The sequence below is a fragment of the Megalops cyprinoides genome, chromosome 15 (genome assembly GCF_013368585.1).
Source record: "Megalops cyprinoides isolate fMegCyp1 chromosome 15, fMegCyp1.pri, whole genome shotgun sequence".
Classification (NCBI taxonomy): domain Eukaryota; kingdom Metazoa; phylum Chordata; class Actinopteri; order Elopiformes; family Megalopidae; genus Megalops; species Megalops cyprinoides.
The window spans coordinates 33,678,417-33,698,286 of NC_050597.1; the positions used below are offsets into that span (position 1 = coordinate 33,678,417).

The following is a 19,870-nucleotide window of genomic DNA, read 5'->3' on the forward strand; positions in this document are numbered from 1 at the left end:
TGTCCGTCCTGATTGACTTGGGGGCCGATGGGAGCTTCATCAATGCTGACCTGGCGGCCTGTCTGCATCTTCCCCATGTCCCGCTGCACTCGCCTCTGGAGGCCCATGCCATCACCGGGGCCCCGCTGGTCCGTATAACCCACGCCGCTCCCCCCATGAGCTTCCTCATCTCTGGCAACCATCGCAAGGAGATAGTGTTGCATGTCATTGACACCCCACAAGCTTCCTTAGTCCTGGGTCATCCCTGGCTGGCACGGCATAACCCCCACATCGACTGGCAGGGCAACAAGATCCTGGGCTGGAGTCCGTTCTGCCACTCCCACTGCCTGCATGAGGCCCTAGCTCCTGTGTCACCTGTCACTCACGCACCAGAGGAGTTTCCGGACCTTTTTGGCAGTGCCGCCGGAGTACCTGGACCTGAAGCCCGTGTTCAGTAAGTCCCGAGCCGCCTCGCTTCCTGCTCAACCTCCTGCCTGGCTCCTCACCACCTAGGGGGCGTCTGTACTACCTATCCCCGCCGGAGACTGAAGCCATGAATCGCTACATCCGGGAGTCCCTAGCAGCTGGGATAATTCGCCTGTCCTCCTCGCCTGCCAGGGTTGGCTTCTTCTTCGTTGGGAAGAAGAACGATTCTCTTTGTCCTTGTATTGATTACCGGGGTCTCAATGCCATTACTATGAAGAACCGCTACCCCCTCCCGCTCCTGTCCTCTGCTTTTGAGTCACTGCAGGGGGCCACCATCTTCACCAAACTTGACCTCCGCAACACCTACCACCTGGTCCGTATCCGGGAGGGAGATGAGTGGAAGACAGCCTCTCCACCAGTCACTACGAATATCTGGTTGTGCCATTCAAGTTAACTAATGCCCCTGCCGTGTTTCAGTCGCTGGTGAACGATGTCCTACGGGATATGCTGAACCAGTTTGTTTTCGTCTACCTGGACGACATACTCATTTTTTCTCGCTCCCTGCCCGAACACGTCCAGCATGTCTGTCGCGTTCTCCAGCGCCTGCTGGAGAATCACCTCTATGTCCTCTATGTATGGCTGAGAAGAGACACCATCTCCTTCCTGGGTTTCGTTATCACAGCAGGAAGCATACAAATGGACTGGCGGAAGGTCCGTGTGGTGGAGGAGTGGCCTGGCCCCACCTCCTGTCGGGAGCTGCAGCGCTTCCTCGGTTTTGCCAATTTTTACCAACAGCACAGTAGCAGCTCCCCTCACGGCTCTGACATCTACCAACAGGGCATTCTCCTGGTCCCCGGCAGCCGAGGTGGCATTTTGCAACCTGAAAGGCCGCTTCACTTCTGCGCCCATTCTGACACAGCCTGATCCTGCCCGTCAGTTCTTCGTGGAAGTGGACGCTTCGGACATAGGACTGGGGGCCGTCCTGTCGCAACGGTCGGCTGCCGATAACAAACTCCATCCCTGTGCGTTCTTCTCTCACCGCCTCACGCCCACCGAGCGCAATTACGACATCGGCGACCAGGAGCTGCTAGCGGTGAAGCTTGCACTGGAGGAGTGGAGGCATTGGCTGGGGGGGGGGGGCAAAGACGCTGTTCCTGGTGTGGACCGACCATAAAAACTTGGAATACATCAGGTCGGCTAAGCGTCTGAACCCCCGACAGGCCCGCTAGTCCCTGTTCTTTTCCCGGTTCGACTTCGCCCTGTCCTACCGACCGGGAACCAAGAACAGGAAACCTGACGCTCTCTCTCACAAGTTCGTGCCAGCAGATGAGACCCCGAAACCCAGCACCATCCTGCCTACCCGGTGCGTGGTTGCGGCAGCTCAGTGGGACATCAAGACCAACATCCAGGCCACCCTCCGGACTGAGCCAGGTCCCTAGCTCCTGTCCCCTTAACCGCCTCTTTGTTCCTCAGTTTTGCCTGCTCAGTCTGCGCCCGGAATAAGGCATCCAACCAGCCGCCCACCGGTCTGCTGCAACCCCTGCCGGTTCCCCGACGACCCTGGTCCCACATCACGTTGGACTTCGTCACTGGCTTGCCCCTGTCAGACGGTAACACCACCATTCTCACCGTCGTTGACCGTTTTTCCAAGTCTGTCCACTTCATTCCATTGCCTGAACTTCCCTCCACCAAAGAAACAGCATAGCTGCTGATACATCACATTTTCCGGCTGCACGGCCCTCCGACGTGGGTGTCTGACCGGGGCCCCCAGTTCACCTCCCACTTCTGGGGGGCGTTTTGCAGATTGCTGGGCGCTACAGTCAGCTTGTCGTCCGGGTTCCACCCCCAGTCCAACAGCCGGACCGAGTGGGGGAACCAGCAACTGGAGACGGTGCTGCAATGTCTGACTTCCCAGGAGCCGTCAGCGTGGAGCCAGCACCTGCCCTGGGTGGAGTACACCGTCAACTCCCTGCCATCTTCTTCACCAGGGCTGTCCCCTTTCCAGTGTTGCCTGGGCTATCAACCCCTCCTTTTTCCTGACCAGGAGGAGGAGGTCGGCGTCCCCTCGGCAGCTGCATTCATCCAACAATGTCACCGCACCTGGAGGTGCGCACGGCTCACCCTGCTGCGAGCCTCAGCTCAGGCTAAGCACTTCGCCGACCGCCGCCGCTCCAAAGCCCCTCGTTATCGCCAGGGTCAGCGAGTACTGTGAGAGCTCCGCCCCCTTAGCTGAGGTGTTTTGTTTTTCCCTGTCCATGTGCCTTTTGTTTTCCTTGTGTTCCAGCCCCGCCCCACTCCCCGCCTGGTCTCCACCCGCCTGATTGCCCCATCACCTTCACCTGCCTGCCTGCCCACCTGCATCCCATCTCCTCATCAGCCCAGCCCCATTTCTACCCTGCTTGTTCCTGTCTTGTTTGCCAGTTCGTCTCAGCGTTTTTGTACCTGTTTCGTCCCCGCCGTTTTTCTCAATTTCGTTATTACCGTGTTTGACTCTGCCTGCTCTGCTGCCTTCGTCTTCCTTTTCTGCCTGCCGTCTTGTCCCGTTGCCTGATCGCCTGCCTGCCCGGTTCCTGACCCTGCCTGCTCCTGTTCCCGACCCTGTTTTTGTCCATGGACTCCCTTCCGGTTTTCAATCCTGCCTGCTTTTGATTTGCATCTTGCCTGACGTTATCAATAAACCCGTCGGCCATCACTGCCAGGGAGCACTAAGAGTACCTTGTAATGCCATATGGTCTCGCTAATTCTCCTTCAGTGTTCCAGCCCTTTATGAACAAAATCTTCCGTGACATGCTTGACCGCTTCTTAATTGTGTATATTGATGACCTTTTGATTTACTCCTCCAGTCTGTCCCATCATATCCAGCATGTGCGCCAAGTCACCTATACATGAAGACCGAGAAATGCAAGTTCCACCAGTCCACAATCTCCTTCCTGGGTTACATCATCAACTCTGAGGGGGTGTGTATGGACGAAGCTAAGGTAACCGCCGCTCGCAATTAGCCGATTCCAAAGACCGTGAAAGAACTGCAGCATTTCCTTGGCTTTGCCAACTTCTACAGGCACTTAATTAGAATCTTCAGTACAGTGGCCACTCCTCTCACAGCGCTGGTGCGCAAGACCCCAAAAGTCCTGCAGTGGAACTAGACCACCCTGGAAGCCTTTCAGCACCTGAAGGAGTTCAGTTTGGCTCCCATTCTCAAGCAACCAGACCCGGCTCTTCCGGCTCTTTGTTGAAGTCGACGCCTCAGAGGCAGCAGCAGGAGCCATCCTCTCCCAGCGACACGGTGACCCCCCTAAACTCTTTCCATGTGCATTTTTCTCTCACAAATTGTTTCCTGCTGTTACAGCCAGACTCCTGCCAAAGGTGACTACAGGCAGTCACAGGGCAGTTGGCAGGACAAATACTCCGCACATAATAATACAACAACCCGGCTACTCACTCTTCCGTGTTTGATCCAGCCGGGCAGAAGACGCAGCGGCGAGTGCTTTGCAGTTGAACTGGCTGAACAGTATTTATACGGATCAGAGAACAGACCGTCGGACCGGCTCCACCGTCCTACCCAAAACAACAAAACAAAACTAGAAAATAAACTCAACAAAAAATGCGCCACCGTCTCACGAACTTTATACCTAAAGCTGCTCTTAAACACGAAGTGAGACAACAACTAAATTTGCACAATATAGTACGCTGGTACTCACTCAAATTCCCCGACGACTGTGCTTGCCACCATAGACGTTTAAATTACCTGAAGTGCACAAGTTCGTGCACCCGTGACCCTGACGTTACGTGACCCCTAACCCCTACTTCCGTGCACCCTTTTCCTGACGTCATGTGGCATACCCGTAACACCTGCAGAGAGAAACTATGACGTAGGGAACCGTGAGCTTCTCGCCATTAAGCTGGCTCTGGCGGAATTGCAACACTGGCTGGAAGGAGCTACGCATCCTTTTGTGGTCCTAACAGATCATTGAAATCTGGAATACATCTGAGAGGCTAAGAGGCTCAACCCCAGACAGGCCAGGTGGGCATTATTCTTTACCAGATTCAACTTTTCTGTCACTTATCGCCCAGGATCTAAGAATGTTAAAGCCGACGCCCTCTCACGGCAATTCAACCTACTCGACATGGTGACTGTTCCAGAACCCATTGTCAACCCTTCCTGTGTCATTGCTCCAGTGCGATGGGAAATTGACACCACCATCCAAGAGGCCGTCCAGTCAGACCCAGCTCCACCCGAGACACCGCCACACCACACATACGCATCAACCCACATCCGACCTCAACTCATGCAATGGGTTCACACGTCACTGAGCTCCGGACACCCCGGTGCTACTCATACCACTAGACTAATCTCTCTGCACCTCTCTTGCAGATGATATCAGGGATTATGTCCTTTCCTGTCCTGTCTGCGCCCAGTCCAATACCCCCCAGAAACTGCCTGCAGGTACGCTAGAACCCTTACCAATACCACACAGACCCTGGTCTCACATCAGTTTGGATTTTATCACCGACCTACCCCAGTCCAGTGGTTACAACACCATTTTAGTCACTGTGAGCTGGTTCTCAAAGATGTGTCACCTGATTCCCTTACCTGGCTTACCCACAGTGTTAGAACTAGCAGAGTGTCTGTTTAACCAAGTATTCAGGTTCTATGGTATTCCAGAAGACATTGTCTCCGACCATGGACCTCAATTCACCTCACAAGTCTGGAAAGCCTTCTGTAAGCGCCTGGATGTCAACATCAGGCTGACATCTGATTACCATCCACAATCCAATGGACAAACCAAAAGACTGAACCAAGAGATCAGCCGTTACCTGAGGCAATACTGCCACACCAACCAGACTGGAGCTGCTTCATGAGCTGGGCTGTGAATTCTGTCGTGCATTCTTCCCTCAACTTAACCCCTTTCCAGTGTGTCCTAGGATATCAACCCCCCGTGGGTCCATGGTACGTGAACCCCAGTGACGTCCCAGCCATGGATGACTGGTTCCAGAGGAGCAGTCAGGTATGGGAGAGGGCACATGTTCATCTACGGAGAGCTATGCAGGCCCAGAAGTTTGCCGATCGCAGGCGCCGGCCTAATTGGGTCTTTTACCCCAGGCAGAGGGTATGGTTATCCACCCGGGACATCAAGCTCCGCCTCCCCTGTCATAAGCCCAGTCCCAGGTTCATCTGTCCCTTCCAGATTGTGAAACGTATTACCCTGTCTCATATTGCCTGTAGCTGCCTTCCAGGTACAGGATCTCTCCCACTTTCCATGTGTCCCTGCTGAAGCCAGTGCGCTAGAGTCCCATGCACCAACCCCCCATGACTGCAGTGGCTCCTCCTCCTCCCCTGGATGTGGGTGGCGAGCTGGCATATGCAGTGCATGCTCTCCTGGACTCCCAGAGACACCAAGAGTACCTAGTCGACTGTGAGGGGTATAGTCCTGAGGAGCAGTCCTGGGTCTCGGCCCGTGACATCCTGGATCCCTCTCTCATCACTTAGTTCCACCAGACCCACCCAGGCCGTCCTGCGCCGCGCCCCCGTGGCCGTCCACCTGGTCGGAGGTTCAGGTCATCAGGAGCCGCCCATGGAGGGGGGTCAGCCAGCTCAGCCACACCCAGTTCAGCCCGGCTCAACCACACCCACTCATCATGCGCACCTGTGACTCATTCCTCAATCAAGTCCTGGCTATAAGGACCCAGTTTCTGTTGCCTCATTGTGAGGTATTGTTTCCTGCAATTCTACCAAGCCTGCTCTCTGCCATTCTGATTTGTGACTACCTTGTTTTACCCATACCTGTTCTTTGGACCTTGCTTGTGTTTTCTGGATCTGGTTTTTGTACTGCTGCTTCCCGTTGCCAGTGTTTTGGTTTCTGTGATTAAATGTTTGACCGCACATGGATCCCAGTCTGTTTTCATTACACATATAGCCTCTGTCTTGCAAAAAGGATAGAAGTATCTGCTTTGCTGGTTAAAAGCTGATTCAGTGCAGATCTTGCTGCTACAAGTTTCTTTAAAACATATTTAGATGAAGACCCCTTTAAACTCATTTTCTAATTCTTGAATTGAATGTTCTAATTCCAGTTGCTTTTTAATTGAGTCCCTTTTTGAGCTGTTGTATAGGATATATTGGATCCCCTGATCTATGCCTTGGCTGTGTCCCATAATAAAGAAGGATCTACCGAGTGTTTTTATTTGTTGACAAAAAGTCCCATTGCTTTTCTAGAAAATCCATAAATGGAGGACTACTCAAAAGTGAGGGACTGAGCTGCCAATGCCTGGTGGAGGGATCAAGATAAGGCGGGGGAGGGGGATAACTATGTGTACTGGGCTATGGTCAGACAGCGTACATATGCCAACTGAACAAACTCTGACTCTGTCTAATACTTCTCTAGATGCTACGAAGTAATCAATTCTTGATAGGGACTGATGGGGGTGTGAATGGATTTATAATTCTCCAAATGTCAAAGAGACTCAGATCTACACACAGTTCCTTCAGTTCTTGCTGTCTTTCTTGAGATAAAAGCAGGCTTTGGTGTATGGAGGACGAAAGCTGCCAAAATCCAAAATAAATAAATGACTCGGAAAAAGATACATTTCTTCTTTTTACATTTTTATGCATTTCCTCGTCTTTTTACATTTCTTCATGCATTTCATCTTCATTATGCAAATGAGGAGGCGTTGCTTTCGTGTTCAGTCTTAGCAATCAAACTCAGAAAAGGCAGGTAGGAAGTAGCTGTAGGAAGGAGAGGACGTGTTTGAAAAGGAGCAGGTAGAGGGCTGTAACAGCGGCGTCAGCTAGACAAGATAGCAAGTGTGGCAGAGCTGAAGTGAGTAGCTCGTGTGATCCCTGCGTAAAGCCTGTAGGGTAGTGGGTAGCAGGTAACCGAGCGGTTGCAGCGGCTACATCATTGCCTGAAACCTGGAAAACTAGTGTTGTTGCATTTTGCTCAACTGTCAGCGATGCTGGCCATAAGGGGTTGGCATTGGGAACTCAGGTTTGAAATTCGCTTGCTCTTTGACCCACGTTCACCCGTTACACAAGCATACGTTGGCCCGATGTTGGAACAACAGCTTGACAAACGTTGGCATAACGTTGATTACTGACTTTGGGTCAACATCATTTTGGCAATCGGGGTAACGTTGTTTCTACGTTGGACATCGACTAATATGCATTACGTCGAACCATCCAGCCTATTTCTGGTTAGAAAAATGTTGTCTTATAACCAGTTGCTGACATCTTTTGTTTTTTTTGTTTTCCATTCGATGAATAGACAATATTGTAGACTACGCAAATCAATAATGAACAGGTCATGTCATGTTATCATGTGCAATGGCTAATTTTTCAAGACATGCCTATTCGTGAGCTGTAAAGTCCGTACCAACATAATAGGGCTATGCCAGAACAAAAGAAAATTATTGCTGATAACCAGTTTATTCACTCATAAACATGTCTTAACAAATTGAGACAGATAGACTACAAGTTGTTATAGATATCATCAATATTTATTGGGGTGTATAAATAAATGAATGGAAAAATAAATAAATAAAGCCAGCCTTGCAATGTCACCGAGAGACAAAGCTGCAAGCAAAAAACTTTCCAGGGCTTCTGCAGGCAGCACATGAGGAGGGCGCCCAACTATCCCAGCATTATTTGTGTGGTATACGGATATGTTCAGCCACTTCCTCCAAATTATTGTAAACAAAACGGTCAACCTCTGTGTCTGTGTATGCCGGTAATTGAAACACACTGTCAGTCAGAGTGTCCACACGAAAAAGTAAATAGCCCTGTAAATAGTCCTGAGATTTTGTATCTGAGAACCCATTACAATGAGGAAACTAGCTGCATATCTACGTATCTACGTATCTACGTATCGGAATACATAGTAACCTTGGTGTAGCTGTCCACTCATTCAGAACGTTAAAACATTCCGGCCAGGAACTCCCTTGTCAAGGGAACTGTTTATGATAGCCTTCGCTACAAGACCGTCTGCGCTCATTATCACTGACTGGCAAGTGCTGGGTCGATCCGTAGCCTATATATCTCGATGTTCGTAGGCAGTTAAGTAACCATTAAAGTTCAAGCTACTTTACAACTGTAAATTCTTGTAGGCTATTCATCAGTTATACTCGTTCCATTAACTTCATTGCCGAATCGTGTCAAGTAAAATCCTTGATTTTTGAAGAATCCTTGATAAAATCCTTGATTCTTATTCTTATATGCATTATGGGTGTAACTTGGTTGATATGTAATTATGACTGTAATCCCCTTAGTTTGGTGGGAAAAGACAGGAGTTTCCCCATTATAATCAATGGGAAGTGAACATGTTGCACCATTCTGGTGTCTGCAAATTCGCTCTACCTCTCCAGTCTCTATATACGATCTTTTACAGCTCCCCAATATACCTAGCCCCTAGCCATGTATAGCTAACGTTAGCTAGCTAATTCTCCCACGCACTCCCCATTAACAACTTTAGGTATCAAGTATTTAATGCTGGCTAGTTTGCTGAAAACGTCTGATATTTGTTGAACGATCAAACGAGAATTAGTTTGTGAGCAAAGCCTAAAAGTGCATTTTAACCAAATGCGACGCGAAATTTCACTTCACTTTCCTCGCACGGGTTTGATCGCTTGCCTGAAAAATGAACAAGCGAATTTCGCGCCATGTCACAACAAGCATTTTTGATTATTGAGCGAAAAAAAGGCGCGACAGCCCCCCCTCACCCCCCCAATATGACGTCATCATAAGCTGCTCATCCTCAGACCATAACAGAAAGGAAACATCACAGTATCCAGGTTTCTGTGGAACAGCAGTGATAAGCAGAGCTACATAAAGCAAAATAAAGACAGCTGCACAACTAATGACACATTTGCCTGTTCCATGCAACTACTGGCCAACCTTATGCAACCAGAACAACATTTTTTTTAACTAGCACTGAATTAACAACTTCAGAACCCTTCACTCTTGTATGAAAGAAGACTGCAATAATAAAACCATGAGGCACACAGGCATAAACAGTATTTCAAGAACAAAGTAGTACATAATGTTATATTAACCCATTCAGAAATTTCAACCCTTGTAAGTCAACAGACTGCTAAAACAAAACCATAAGGCCTCCAGACATAATCTTTCAAAAACAAAATGGTATAATGCCTGAGAATGAAAAAAACATCACTTCAATACTCAAATCGAGAAGCAAAATAAGGATTCGTCCACCCAGTTACAGGTAACCCTTGGTGTGTTCCTAAGGCGGAGGAAGTATGAGTGTGCTTCTATGTGAGCGGGTTGTGTATGTGTGATGTGAGAAACACCTGCGTCTCTAGGGCGAAGAGAGTATGAGTGTGTTTGCATGTGCACAGGCTGCGGGTGTGTGAGTTGAGCATTAGTGTGAGGCAAGAGGCAACAGTTCACAGGGGGCGTGATCACAGGCATATCGGATATTTAGACTAGCTATTTTGAATGAGCAGAGACACAATAGTTACAGAAAACTTTATTCGCTGTCAAGTATCCTTGTGTAAATGTAAAAACAGAAACATTACGCCCTCTGTTCAAGTCCCAAAGTAGGAACTAGGCGATCGCCGGCTGTCTTATTTCCCATTGCCGTCACTGCTGACGGAGCTGCAGTATTTAAAAATGGTCCACTAGAAATAGCACACCTCATTGTAATCCACATTTCTCTCCGTTTCGCCCTTCCATCTCCGTAAGTTTCCCCTTGGATCTGTCTTGCATCTCCATACAACCTATAATAGAGGTTATGCACTGACGGGTTTCCTGACATTTACATGTATCTGATTTCGACGCCGGGGAAATACACAAATCAAAGCCTAAAGGCATACAAAAGCCGGGACATTCTAAAACGCTTAATGTAGCATAATGTCCCAAAACTGCGATCAATGATCACCAAATTTCTCTTGGATATCTCTTGTCAGAAACACTTCCTCCTGTCAAAAAATCAAAACCGAAACCCTCGGAGTATGGTCGTTATTTCACGTTAAGCGCTTGCCTCTCCATTGACGCCCATTATAAGGAAAAAGCTTAACGTGGCTTAATGTCCCAAAACAGCGATCAATGATCACCAAATTTGTCTGACATCTCACGTCATAGACACTATCTCCTATCAAAAAAGCTAAACTCTCCATTGACGCCCATTATAAGGAAAACGCTTCGTAGCTTAATTTTCCAAACAGCGATCAACTAACAAAAAAGCAAAACTGAGAGGACAGCGCTTAACGTAACGTCGACCTAACTACCATATTCCTTGGATTTTAGTTTTGCTTTTTGATAGGAGATGGTGTTTATGACATGTGACATGTCAGACAAATTTGGTGATCATTGGACACTATTTTGGAACATTAAGCCACGTTAAGCCTTTTCCTAACAATGGGTGTCAATGGAGAGGAAACACTTAATGTAAGATAACGTACTCGTACTCATAGGATTTCGGTTTGATTTTTTGACAGTTGGAAATGTTTATAACAAGAGATGCCCGAGAGAAATTTGGTGATCATTGGATTGTTGTTTTGGAACATTAAGCCACGTTAAGCCGTTTAACGTTTAGCGTTTTAGAATGTCCGCAAAAGCTTCCGAACTTCAAGGCGGGATTTGTTGGCGAAATTAATGTGACGAGGAAACTAATGGATTGTGGACAGGTTTGTACTATTTTGTAATATTTTTATTTTATTACAACTTTTATTTGGAAAGCTGTAAGCTACACGTTTCGGTGCCTGGATTCCAGTTGTTTCTGCGAATTGCAGCAATCCATTTGCTTCTCTTTTCTTTAGCTTTCGACAGTCTGTAAAAAGATCCGATTTCTTGTTGAATCTATTTGTACAGTCAATTGCACAACAGCACACAGCTTTTAGATGTGTTTTTTGCGTTTTCGCGGCATTCAAGCTGAACACTAACGCTGCCACTCAGTAAGTCTCTCTGCCACTCAGTGGGTGTAACCCTAAGTCTTTCTGCCACCCAGCGGGTGTAACCCGCAGTGACTTCGCCTACCTTGACGTCATGTGAATAACCTCTATTGGCTGTATAAGGGCCCACTACAGGTCCTCGTTCCTTCTGCAATGAGCCATCGGCTCTGCCCCTGCCTAAGAATAGTGTTAGGAAAAACTCCATCTACAAACAATGGACACACCAAACACTGAAAAAAGCCAGAACAGGCCCAACAACAAATAGAGAACAAAACCAGTCTGTGGTCAGGAAAAATGTGAATTAAGGTCGATGGGAGCGGGAGCTCAGTGCCAGTCAACCCTCTCAGCCAAGTGACATCATCACCCCCCCAAGTATTCTAATGATACAAAGTTGGTGCATCATATTGTACATGATCTACTTAAATATAGGAATATATATAGATAGAATATATACAGTATGTATCAAAGTCCACTCACCTGAAGTGGATAATTTGGGGTTATGTTGCAAATTTTTATCTTGCAGTGTTATGTTTATGCATTGTGTTGCCTGCAAATATGTAAACCCCCTGGAACTCATATATAACATTAACAGATACATGACAGAACCATTTGCTGCTACCATGTGCACCTGTTGAATTTTGTGCCTGTAAACTGCCGTAAATACACTCAGTGACCACTTTACACCTGCTCATTGATGCAGATATCACCACTGTACACCTGCTCATTGATGCAAATATCTAATCAGCCAATCATTTGGCAGCAACTCAATGCATAAAATCACAAAGACATAGTAAAGAGGTTCAGTTGCTGTTTAGACCAAACATCAGCATGGGTAGGAAATCTGATTTAAGTGACTTTGACCATGGGATGACTGTTGGTGCCAGACAGGGTGGTTTGAGTGTCTAAGAAACTGCTGATCTCCTGGGATTTTCACGCACAACAGTCTCTAGAGTATATAGAGAATGGGGTGGAAAAAAAAAACAAACATCCAGTGAGCAGCAGTTCTGTGGGCGAAAACACCTTGTTAATGAACGAGGTCAGAGGAAAATGACCAGACTGGTCCAAGCTGACAGGAAGGCGATAGTAACCCAAAAAAACACGTTAAAACAGTACTATGCAGTACTATCCAAGTACCACTCCTGTCAGCTAAGAACAGGAAACTGAGGCTACAGTGGGCACAGGCTCACCAAAACTGGATGGTAGATGATTGGAAAAACATCACCTAGCCTAACAAATCATAATTTCTGCTGCAACATGCAGATGGTAGGGTCAGAATTTGACATAAACAATATAAATCCATGGATCCATCCTGCCTTGTGGCAATGGTTCAGGCTGGAGGTGGTGGTGTAATGGTGTGGGGGACATTTTCTTGGCACACATTAGGCACCTTAATACCAATTGAGCATTGTTTAAATGCCACATCTTACCTGAGTATTGTTACTGACCATGTGCATCCCTTTATGACCACAGTCTACCCATCTTCTAATGACTACTTCCAGCAGGATAACATGCCACGCCACAAAGCATACGTCATCTCTCAAACTGGTTCCAGGAACGTGACAATTAGTTCGGTGTACTCCAATGGCCTCCACAGTCACCAGATCTCAATCCAATAGAGCACCTTTGAGATATGGTGAAACAGGAGATTCACAGCATGAATGTGCAGCTGACAAATCTGCAGCAACTGCATGATGCTATCATGTCAGCATGGAGCAGAATCTCTAAGGAATGTTTCCAGCACCTTGTTGAATCCATGCCATGAAGAATTCAAGCTGTTCTGGGGGTAAAGGGGGGGGGGGGGGGTCCTACCCAGTATTAGAGAGGTGTATCTAATAAACTAATCACTGAGGGTATAGCTTATAGGGTACATGTAACATATAAAATGGTTAACAACCAATGAATGAATACACAAGACATGTAAACATTTGTTCTGTTCAACTCATGTATATTTCTTAAGTGCTTCATTGTAGTGTGTTTCATAGTTCTGCCAGGCAGAGACTGTGAATGTCATGAGAATGAGGAAATGGTGGCTGACTTGCTAGAGAAACTAAAGCAGCATAATATCAGCAACCAAAGCTATGGAAACAGAAATACCAAAACAAGAAGGGGGCTACTTCACAAAGGTTGTTTATGTCTTAGCCCAACATTTTTGTATGTACTTCTCTAAGTCCCCTTCGATAAGAGCATATGCTAAATCACTAAACCTAAATGTAAGTAGTCAGGATTAGTTATCTGGCTGGAACTAGCCCCGGATCACATTAGCTGGCCAACCCAGTTTTGCAACACCTGCGTGAGAATAAATATACTCATGGCCACTCAAGCCCCAGACTATTAAATCAAAGTAAGCAGAGGAGTTTGCTAAGCCTTTAAAGCTGAATGTAAATGCTGAAACAGGGGCTGCAGCCTGGCTGAGTATACACACTAGTCAAAATGTGACAAACACACAATAAACCAGAGTACACATGGCTAATATCCATTGGTGAATTTTGTGAAAATGTACTGTCTTATAGCCATGTCTTAAAGACAACTAACATACCAGAATACAGCACCACCAGCATATCCCTAAAAAGTGAATAAAAATTATGTCTGGAATACTCAGCCATGACATTCTATTAGCTTTTACTCTGTGAATGGCTGCTTTTGACTTATTAATAGATACCTGTTCATTATTACAACAAAACAATTAGATGTATTATATTTCCAAAATTTAGTGGACAGATAAGGGAAACAGTTACATGAGTAAAATGTTTTATTTCTGTAATATGTTATAAACCAGGTACAACATCACATTACATCCTAAGTGAATTCCTTCATCCACTTGTTAAGTTTTGACTTTCATTCAGTATATGACACATTATATAAAGGAATTAAATATGTTAAATAATTGCTTGCCCTTTTATAGCTTCACGCCAATACTCGGCCATGCCCAGTTTCTGTCTTCTCCTCCTGTTTCCTGGATGGTGAGCCTTTATGACCATAAGGCTGAGTTGACTGAATATGGCCAACTTCTAAAAACGTTTTGACTGAATTCCACCTTTTCATTAGATGACATGACAGCTTCAATTAAGCTCAAGTCACTGTCTTGACATTAAATAAAATTAAACTAAAATAAATCAAAACATGAGGATTCCCATTCTTCCAGAGATACATACCTGTGATTTTGAGAAGTGGTCTGATTGATTAGAATGTGGAGCAGAACATATGCCTATTGTTTGAAAGCATCTTAATAATTTTAATTAATTGATTTTGTTTCCCTTTTGTTTGTAGTTTCTGTAGTTTTGGAGTTTTTCATTGTCATTTTAATAACATTGCATTTAACATCACTGAGTGATGCACATGTCCTTGTTTTGTACAACACTTCATACTGTTTTGTTTAATGCACTTTATTTGCACACTGGAAGTTCCTCTGGATAAGAGTGTCTGCTAAATGACAAAATGTGTTTTGAAATGTCTGCAGTTGGCTACTAATTTTAACTTGTCTCTTTCACACATTGATTGAGTCTACTTGTGGAACACACGAGTTAGAATCCTTTAAAGAGAAGCAGGTATCTGTGACCAGTCAGTAAAGGCCAGCAGTGCTCCTGTGGTCAGATAAGAACATAAGAACATAAGAACATATGATGACGAGAACAGGCCATTCGGCCCAACTAAGCTCGACATTTCTTAATTAAAGAGTATCCAAAACTGCATCAAGTCTAGACTTGAACACAGCAAGGGTCTCTGCCTCAACTACATGACCTGGCAACCTATTCCATGTATTGATAACTCTTTGTGTAAAATAATATTTCCTTACATCAGTGCGGAACTTACTCTTAACTTGTTTCCATTTATGTCCTCTTGTTTTACAGACTGAACTCACCCTAAAGAATCTATTATAGTTAACCTTATTGATTCCTTTTATAAATTTAAATACCTCAATTAAATCACCCCTAAGCCTCCTCTCGCTTAATCTAAATAGGTTAAGTAACTTGAGTCTTTCCTCATAGCATTTATATTTCATGCCAGGAACTAATTTAGTTGCCCTTCTTTGAACCTTTTCTAAAGCTTCGGTATCTTTTTTATAGTGCGGTGCCCAGAACTGCACACAGTATTCCAGGTGCAGTCTGACTAAGGCATTGTATAATTTCAATATAACCTCTTTAGATTTATACTCAATACTTTTGGCTATATATCCCAGCATCCTGTTGGCCTTTTTACTGCTACAGCACACTGCCTAGATCCTGTTAAGCTTGGATCAACCATTACTCCCAAGTCCTTTTCAAACTGAGCACATTCTAGTTTTTTTCCACCCATGAAGTAGTCTTGTCTAAGGTTCTTATTTCCTACATGCAAGATTTTACATTTATCTAAATTGAAAGTCATCTGCCAGGTATCTGCCCACTTTTGGATGCTGTTTAGGTCTTCCTGTATTACCTTAGTTGATTCTATACTGTTGGCTAGACCCCCTAGTTTTGTGTCATCTGCAAATTTTACTATTTTACTTCTAACCTCTGCATCAAGATAATTTATGTATATAAGAAATAGCAAAGGCCCCAACACCGATCCCTGCGGGACTCCACTTCGTACAGGATGCTCTGATACAATTCCTCCCACAGTTACAGTCTGCTTTCTATTAGACAGCCAACTTCGAACCCACTTGGTGATGGCTCCTGTAATTCCCGCAGATGTCATTTTCAATATGAGTCTCTCGTGCGGAACTGTCGAATGCCTTTTGAAAGTCCAAATAGATAATATCATAAGCCTGGTTTGAGTCCAGACATGCTGTAGCTTCCTCAAAGAAGTCCAGGAGGTTTGTTAAGCACGACCTCCCTCTGCGAAAACCGTGTTGGCTATCATTTAGAACACCATTTCGTTCCAGGAATAATTCCAAATTAACCCTAATGATGGATTCCAGTATTTTGCATGCGATACAAGTTAAGCTGACAGGCCTATAATTTCCTGGTTCAGTCCGGTCTCCTTTCTTGTAGATAGGTACTACACTGCCATGTTTCCAGTCATCTGGTATTTCTCCAGTTTTTTTTTAAGGGATTGCTTAAAAATAACTGTCAGAGCCTTGTAAACCACCTCTGCTAGTTCTCTGAGAACTTTTGGATATATTCCAATATATCCAAAATATTCCAATTCCAATTCCAGGGCCTGCTGCCGCATTTGTTTTAAGTTTTTGAAGTTTATCTAGTACTTCTGCATCATTTAAATCAATTTCCTCTATAAGTCTCTGAGAACTGTCTGCACCTGAAGGCATATGCAAAAACACTTCACTAGTGAAACTCTCCACAAAGTAACTGTTTAGTGTATCAGCAATAGCTTTGTTATCGTAAACCCTAACCCCATCCTTATTTTTTATACCTCTTATTTCATCCTTAACTATCCTTTTTTGACCATAATATTGAAAAATATTGTCGGCTATCACAGAATGCCCTCTGGCTTTAGGCTCATTGCTGTGTCCTCTTCTGTGTCATGGCACGGGTCCTGGTCTGTGGTGACCTACAGGCTGTCAAAAGCTCCCTGCCTCCCTCCCAGCCCTGGGCTCTTCTCTCTGTACCTCTGCTGCCTGGGCAACCGCGTGTGGCAGTCCAAGCAATTGGAGCTGGTCTTCAAGGTGCAGAGATGCATGCCCATGGGCACCACCAGCACCAGGGAGCAGAAGATAACCAGGATATGAACAGGCCTCCCCCTCTCCTCCAGCTCACTGGCCTCGCTGCCTGTCAGGAACATGATGCACTGGTCGGCCCTGGGGCCCTGGCTCCTAAGCGCCATGCACACCTCATACTTGGTGGTGGGCAAGAGGTCAGTGAGGGATTACCTGTCGACTCCTGAGGCAATGTAGACGGCAACTTTCTTGGCAGTGCCAACCCTGCCAAAGTGCAGAGCGCACCAGGCCTCAGTGGGACGGGCAGTGTCAGCCTGCCACTCAAGGGTGATACCGCGCACCATCTGCCACCACAACGCGCACATAGACACAGGCACTCTCCTCAGCCGGGGGCAGGTGGAAGGCAGAGGACAGTGGGAAGGACGAACCAGAGGATTCTGCATTCACCTGCATGCTGACCGAGGCGTTCCCAATAAAGTTGAAGGCCGTCAGCTGGGTGCAGGGAGGGAATGACCAGATCACACCTGACCGTGTCCACATCCACCTGTGTCTGTGACTCTGGCAGCAACACATAGAAAAAAATTAGCCATTATCAACAGCTCCACCATCAGTCAATCAGGTTATTATCAACTGGTCATTGCGGTAAGCAACACTTTTTTTTTCTTTTTTTTCAAATGAGGAAACCATATTCACATTGTAAGACCAACATAATGTGAATTATGGAGATGTGTTTCATAAAAACTCATTTCCAAAAGTAAAAATAACATCAAAAGGCAGGACACAGAATATAGTAACAGGAAGAGTGTCCCTAGGATCACACTGACCTCCTTGAATATCACTAAAATAGTCAATCATTTCATATGTTCAAGTAAAACATGAGGTATAACAACTATGTTTGAATTTATTTCCAGAATCCTTTAATGGAACTCGGTGTAAAAGAAAATAAAAGGGAGTTATCTGGTCACAAACAGAAAAAACATGAGCAAAGAATCTAGTAAGCAGGGAAATATATTAGAGTGAAAATCAAAATAAGATGAATCATTACCATTTAATCCTCTTATTTTCTTCAGGCCATATGTCCACCAGACGGCTGGACTGGGCCTGGCCTTTGCTACACACGCCAGAGTGATGTTCGCTCCTAGCAGCACGGTGGTGTTTTCAATGGGTGCGGTGGCCACGGGCTTCATGCACGTCTTCAATTCAACCTCGTGAAAAAACCTACCCGCCCTATGCTCGGGACTCGAGCATATAAAATACGAGTTTGTTATAATTATGGAGGGGCTGAGTGAGTCGATTAATTGGACAAAGCCTTTCAGCCGACAGACACAGACCCATGGGTTGTCATGTAGCACCAGCACATTAGACGTGACTTCTTCTCTCTTTCCGTATTCTTCTGCCTTGAAGTAAAGAGGCCAGCTTAGGAAGACCTCTGTAGATATTACCGTAAGCTGATTGAAGGACAAGTTTAAGAAGGTCAGACTTGGCAAATATTTTACGGCGTACTCTGGGATAACGTCCAGGTGGTTGTGTTTCACATCCAGAATCTTTAAACCAGGCGTGTGCTGAAACGTTGTCCATGGTACCCAGTGCAGTTTGTTCCCCTGCAGTCGAAGTTCAAATTATTCAACCCTTCCAGGCTGTATACGCTAAAATGAAATTCAACCAGAAGTACTCCAAGGCACGCACTTTAGAAAATGTTCCACGAGATATTTCTGTAAGGTGTGAATTCTCATTTCAGATTTTGATCAAATCTTGAGGGATGTTTTCAGGGATTCCTCTTAAGGCTGTTTCCATGCAAAGTAATGACCTAGAAATACGATGAGAATAGCAGTTTTAGTCTACTCCCCGTTTGCGTCATGACAATAGGCAAATGTAGTACTGTAATACTTTGTACATTTCATGAATAACACGCGTTTGTTTATACGCACAAAAATGTCTATATAACACTTTTGAATGCTTCCTATGTTAACATTGTGTAGTGTTGTTTGACTTACCATTTCTTTAAAATCGATTACTTTTGAGTTTGAATAGTTTAGTCCTAATAATAAAATGCGACAGCACTCAAATACTATGTAGACAGCTTTGGATTGTAATCACATCCACACATCAAAACTAATTTTATAAAACCACACGTACCTCTCATATCAGTCATTTGTACAACTGCACCCGGGTAAACAATGAAGAGAGCTGGTAACGGTGATTGTTTGAAGAAAAGCAAAACCTGTGATTAACGTAATGGAAAAGTAGTCCATACTCTTATTAGAGAAACACCTGTATAGTGTTTACTGCAGACGAGTCTACGGGCTCAGTCTAGTGAAGCCAATTACCAATAATCTTCCCTGACGCAGTTCCCAAGACACTAATTAACACCGCATTTTTAGAACAGAATGGTGCAGAATCACTTGTAAAGTTGACGAGCCTGCATTTTCATGTCTATTAGTGTTGTGTTTGAATAGTCACAGGGGGGTATTTCAGAAAGCGGGTTTAATAAACTCTGAGTTCAAACCTGAACTCTGGGTTGACTAATCCTGAGCTGTCAAACTCAAGAGTTTTCGGTTTCAGAACAGGTGATAACACTTAGTTCAATCACCTCTGAGTTAAGTTGACCTGGAGTAAAGCACGTGCACGAGGAGATGAAAAGCCCTCATCAATGGAACGCAGATCACATGAATCAGCATGGCAACGGGAGAAAAAAAAGGCTCGATCCTCCTACTTCATCCCAGTGAAGAGTTAGAAATACTAATGAATGCGTATGCTGAATATGAGCATATATTTCGGGAAAAAGCAATACAGTAGCAGCAGCAAAAGAACGTGAGCTGGCGTGGCCGAAAATTGCTGACCGAGTCAATGCGTGAGTAAAAAAAAAAAGTTTTATTCCGAGTGTTTCACGTATTCGACAATTTTATTTCATGTGTGTGTGTGTGCGTGTGCGCGCATGTTAAATATATATGCAGGTGCAACCCAACAGGCACAAAA

General features: G+C 45.3%; 1 protein-coding gene across 1 annotated transcript; it reads right to left on the reverse strand.

The window, feature by feature from the left end:
* Positions 1-16,788: 16,788 nt before the first annotated feature.
* On the reverse strand, positions 16,789-18,694 carry lrit2 (leucine-rich repeat, immunoglobulin-like and transmembrane domains 2). Its single transcript, XM_036546336.1, is given in 6 exon segments — positions 16,789-17,241; positions 17,243-17,381; positions 17,383-17,452; positions 17,940-18,512; positions 18,515-18,547; positions 18,550-18,694. Coding segments are annotated over 6 exon segments (1,407 nt in total). The 5' UTR covers positions 18,689-18,694.
* Positions 18,695-19,870: the final 1,176 nt, after the last annotated feature.